At 45.6% G+C, this 5460-nt stretch overlaps 1 protein-coding gene across 1 annotated transcript in view; it reads right to left on the reverse strand.

The window, feature by feature from the left end:
- The window catches only part of ATAD2 (ATPase family AAA domain containing 2), a 30075-nt gene extending 24883 nt beyond the window's left edge, over positions 1 to 5192 (reverse strand). Inside the window, exons 1-3 of the mRNA XM_062491468.1 lie at positions 4986 to 5192; positions 817 to 956; positions 256 to 305 (exon numbers count right to left, since the gene is read on the reverse strand). Of these exons, the coding sequence (XP_062347452.1) occupies positions 256 to 305; positions 817 to 956; positions 4986 to 5192 (397 nt within the window). The remainder of the gene's footprint in view (positions 1 to 255; positions 306 to 816; positions 957 to 4985) is intronic.
- Between the last annotated feature and the right edge of the window lie 268 nt (positions 5193 to 5460).

Here is a 5460-nt window from a genome sequence, read left to right on the forward strand (position 1 = left end):
TAAAATTCAGGAATTCACACTGAATTCTTCCCAAGCCTGAAAGCAATTAATAGCATCTCCTCCTATTTGCACCTACCTATTTTCATAAAACTCAGTGGAAATTCCTATCTTCATTATATGTATTCTCACAATTTCAGGTGATTTTGGCTGATGAGTTCAGAAGTTTTTGAGGCCAGTTAAATGGACAAAGTGAACAAATGCAATCCTTCTCAGAAATCTGGCTAAAAAGGAATGCAAGGAATTATAATTACTTACCTTCTTTATAGACTTCCCTTTTTGGGCCTGATTTTGGCTTTGCCAACTGCCTACATTAAGAAAAAGAGGAGAAGAAAGGAGTACAGAATTGTATTAGAAGTACTGTACAAAAGTATTGAACCACATTGCACTGCACATTTCCCCCTCAGCACTGGGGAACTTTAATCTAGTGCTCCATGTCAAGCAAAGAAAAGCCTGTGGACTCCAGGGAAGATTTGGATCCCAAGCCTGCTGTGTACCACATGCACACAGCTCTCTAAGGACAGGTATTTCCCAGCTTGCTCATCCTGACATCTCAATAAGGCAGGTAGTATCTCAGTAACCAAAGTGGAAGAGAGATCTCAAAGGACCTGGAAGGAGATACATGCCTTTTATAAAGCAGAACACTTAATAAGAAGAGTGATTCTAGTTCTAAGACACTGACACTGACATTATGATATTCATATTCCCTTGTGGGTTCTTAGCTGTAGATTTATCATGATGTGACTCACTGTGCATGCTTTCACTTTTCCTTTTCATTCTATGACTTAAATAAAGATTGAACACCTAGAAATACAATACCTTGAAAAGTGTCGATTGACATTTTCACTTAGTATTTCCATGCTTTTGTCAAAGCTCGAGTCTGAACAGCGAGGCATGTTCCTTCTCATAGATCTTAAACAGTGCCCATTGAAACATTCAATGTTGCCAGAGGAAAATTTCTAGGAAAAGAAGAAAGAACCACTTATTTATCTGAACCATTTATATTGCCTCATTTGATCAAGTTTAGTCTGTTACACTCCTGATTCAAGAGAGTTGCAACTAATGGTAAGCCTCAAGGTATGCAACTTGAAGTAAGCCTTGAACCACTTCTGCACCAAGAAGTAGCTCTGACGAAAAGAACACACCAGATTTCCAAGAAAAATCCCAAAATCCTCAATTTCAAACTCGGTTCAGTGGCTCCAGTAACCAAAATCTCATCTATAACATGCAATTGTTCTACCTCTTTGAGAAAGGTAAAAAATTACACTACAAAAGGAGGGGTCTGGGGCAAAAAGAACCCCAAAACAACATCAACCAAACAAACGAGCAAAACAATAGAGAGAGAGGAAAGCCCCTCTGCTTGCTTTGGATCAGCTGATGGACAGTGTCACTCCTTGTCCCTGAAGGGACACCTTTAGGTGGGTTTTGTGTCTCCTAACTGTCTTGGAGCAGACCTGGGAATATCTACTTAGAGCTATTGCTAATGGATCTCTGTCACTATTCCTTCTATAGCAGCACATATTAACACCCTGCACCTGGTGCATTTACCATCAGCTTTCCTGTTGCTTCTATTACCCACACTATTTATGAATCTGGATCCTGTAAATTTCTATTGAATTCAGCCAGGCTGATGGTGTCCAATGGGCTACAATCAGAACTTAGGCCCCGCTGCATTCAGCTCCTCTGATCTCTGAGGAACAGCTGGAACCCAAGCGGGGTCCATTTTCTGCTAGATTTCTGTATCTTTAATGCAACAGAAAAATTCCTAGTACTGGGATTAAAATCTTTTTAGAAGAGTTTTCATCCTGTCTCTGTTCCATTTATAATGGCATTCAGAGTGATATAAAAAGACTTCCTTCCAGAGGGTAGCATTTATGCACAGAAAACCAAAGGGAACTCAAGATACAGATACAGTTCTTCATGGATGTTCATCTTGTTCACATTGGTGTTTCTACAAGGAAGATGCTTTTGACTTCTACTACGTGAGGAAAACTGTGATGATCATGGGAAGCAGCTTGTTCCATTTACAACCCCAGGTCTCATTAAAAGTATGCCAAACTAAATTTCACACTGAAAAGGGCAGAAAACAGACCAGATTATTCTACTTCTTCACACTAATGCTACCAAGAGGTAATTCCACTGATTGATGGATATGACAAGTAAAGAAGGACCACAACCATGTCAGGAGGTTATAAAGAGAGAAAATTACACAGGCCACAGCCCAAACAGAATTTAATCTGACTACTGCTGTAAAAGATGACACAACGTTTTTACAAATACATCAGCAAGAAAAGGAAGACTTCACTTGATGCACAGGCAAACATATGACACCGGATGAGGAAAAGGCAGTACTTTGCTTCAGGCTTTAACAGTAAGACCAGCAGTCCTCATGGTACTCAGACATGGATGGAGAACAGAAGGCCCCATAATCCAGGAGGGAAGTTAGTGACCTGCTATACCACTTGGACACCCACACTTCTACCGGCCCCAATGGGATCCCACTCAAGGCTACAGAGGGAGCTGGCAGAGGAGCTTGCCAAGTCACTTTCACAGAACTATTAAGGTTGGAAAAGACCTCCAAGATTGAGCCCAACCTTTGAATGATGATCACCTTGTGAACAACACCACAGCACTAAGTGCCACATCCAGTTATTTCTCGAACACTTCCAGGGGTGGTGATTCCATGCTTCCCTGTGCAGCCTGTTCCAAGACTTAACCACTTTTTTTGTGAAAAATTTCTTCCTGATGTCCAACCTGAACCTTCCCCAGTGCACCCAGAGGCTATGTCCTCTTGGCCTGTCATAGGTTACCTGATAGAAGAGGCTGATCACCTACAACCTCCTTTGAGGTAGCTGTAAACAGTAATAAGGTTATTCCCTGAGTCTCCTTTTCTCCAGGTTGAACACCCCCAGCTCTCTCATCTGCTCCTCATATGACTTACATTCTAGACCTTTTCCCAGCTCTCTTGTCTTTCTCAGGACACATTCCAACACCTCAATGTCCTTCTTGTCACAAGAGGCCAGAACTAGACACAGGATTCAAGGTCTGGCCTCACCACTGCTGAGCACAGCAATCACTGCCCTGGTCCTGCTGACCACATTTCTGACACAGGTCAGAATGCCCAGACAAAGAGAGAACTCTGGAGCACACCACCCTCAAATACAGGTCACAAGAACAAAATCGTTCAGCTTGGGGAATTACAGTAGGGTTATAGACCTGGAGACACATGGCTTCCAAAGGGATAGCAGCCACTTTGGATCTCACTGGGGGACTCACTCATGAAACTCACTGGGACTGGAAACTTGGAAGAGAATAAACTCAGCAGATATTGGTTTACCTTAGATTTCCTGTTGTATGCTTTTTACTGTCTACGGATGAAATAAGCTGTATAACTAAAGATAAGACATATGCTGATACCAGAAAAAAAAAAAAAAAAAAAAAAAAAAAAAAAAAAAAAAAAAAGCAAAAGCTGCCACCACCAAGTCCTTGCACACCAAGGCAGGAAAAAGACATCAAGACTTGAACATTAGGCCAGCACCAGTTCTCATGACCTCTGTTATATGGAGCACTTCTACATTATCTCTACAGTTAAAACCCCCAGCAGAGCCCAGCATTCTACAAAGGAGGTAATGAATTCATGCTCAAAGTACAAGAAAGGACTACAAAAAGGAAGGGGGAAAAAAAAGCAACAAAAAAAACCAAAAACACCCAAACCAAAGAACAACCTTACAACCAGTTTCATAACAATGATTCTGCTTTGGTTTCAAGGATGACTTTACAGTTAGCTGCCTCATTCCTGTTTTCCACACTGAGAACACATGCCAGCAGTGTTATCTGCCTAATACTGCATAGCCTTCCCTCCTGTGCAAAGGCTGAACGAGCCCCCAACAAGCATTTCTAGTGCAGACTGCAAAAACAAAGCAGTGATCTTTAAGCAAACCCCATGACCCTTTGTAAGGCAGGGGGTGGGGGGGGGAAATCTGCTACACTAGGACTTCTTCCTTCTTAGTTCAGTAGTCTTGAATGTAATGCCAAAAAATATAAAATTAATCCATACAACTGAGACTCCTGAAAGATATCTGCTGGAAGGAAACAGTCTTTGAGTAGCATCTCTCCAAGGCAGGTCTCCCCTGAAGAGCAGACAACTTCCAAGTCAGATCTGGTCTGCCTTTATTTGTCACAGAAATGCAGGACAGCCTGCAGAGTAGAGCCTGACTTGTAAACAGTAGAGGAGAGTTTTAGTTTTTCGAAGGCTGTATTAAAAACAATGGAAGTTAAATGACTCAGTTATTAACAGTTCCAGTGCCGAGATGCACTAGTAGAGTAGATCAAAATTATAGAAAGCTTAAGTGACATTTTCACCAGTTTGGGTTATGCACTTTAATTAACCACAAATGAGCCATGACTTCTAAACAGTTTCTTTTTTACAGCATCCAAAGTACTATTTGGATACACTTGACTACGGAGCATTTAACAGGCCCTTCGGGCCACAGAACGCAGTCAGAGGTCCCATACATTTCGTGTCATGCCGGTTTTGATACATTTCTGCTGTCTAAACACAGAGAGCTCTATAAGCCTTACTGCAACTAAATCAGAGAGGTTTCTTATATCTTCTCAAGATAACTTTTTTAGATAAGGAACCGAACCAAAATAAACGAGGATAGCGAATGACATACACCACACCAAACCATGAGGCGATGAAGATTTATATTCCTAGAGACCAGCAAGCTATCACAGCCCCCGGACCAGGGCTTGTGCTGAACCCCCCTTTTGGCCGGCTGTTTCTTCACACACCCCAACCGCAGCCGCTTGTCCCAAACACTCGGTTCTCCCTTATTTTTTTCCTCCCCTGAACACCACTCCCCAGTGCTTTCTCGGCTCCTCCCAGCAGCTCCCGGCCAGCACCGGCTCCCCCGCGCCGCCTCTCCGGGCCCACAGCCCAGTGCAGCCCGCAGGCCGTGCTCACCCCACCCCCAGCCGACACTCACGGCCTCCTCGGCCCTCCTGGTCCCCCTGGATCCCGCGGCCCTAGCGGATCCGGAGCGCGTCCATACGCGCTGGCTCCTGAGCGTGGGGGGCTCCAGGGAGATGAACTCAGAGCTGGAGTCCAGGAGATCGAAGGGGGGCCGCCGACAGCGGCTGTCGCGGGCGGCCATGCGGGGCGGGGTGGCGGCGCTGCTCCGCAGGACCACCATGACGAGGAGGACCGGGACCAGGACCAGGACCGGGACCCGCGCCCGCCGCTCGAATCCCTCCGCCGCGCTCCGTCCCGCTCCGCTCTTCCCTGCAGCCGCTACTCCCGGCGCGCACGGCGGAAGGACACGCGGCGCGCTGCGGCAGAAGGCGCACACGTTTGGCGCCGAAAACTCGGAGCGCTGCGCCAGGCGGCGCGGGGCGGGGCTGGTTCGGCGGCTCCGCCTCGTCCCTCCCGTCCCTCCCGCCCCGCCTGAGGGGTCCCTGCAG

This window comes from Cinclus cinclus, chromosome 1 (assembly GCF_963662255.1).
Source record: "Cinclus cinclus chromosome 1, bCinCin1.1, whole genome shotgun sequence".
In the NCBI taxonomy this organism is placed as follows: Eukaryota; Metazoa; Chordata; class Aves; order Passeriformes; family Cinclidae; genus Cinclus; species Cinclus cinclus.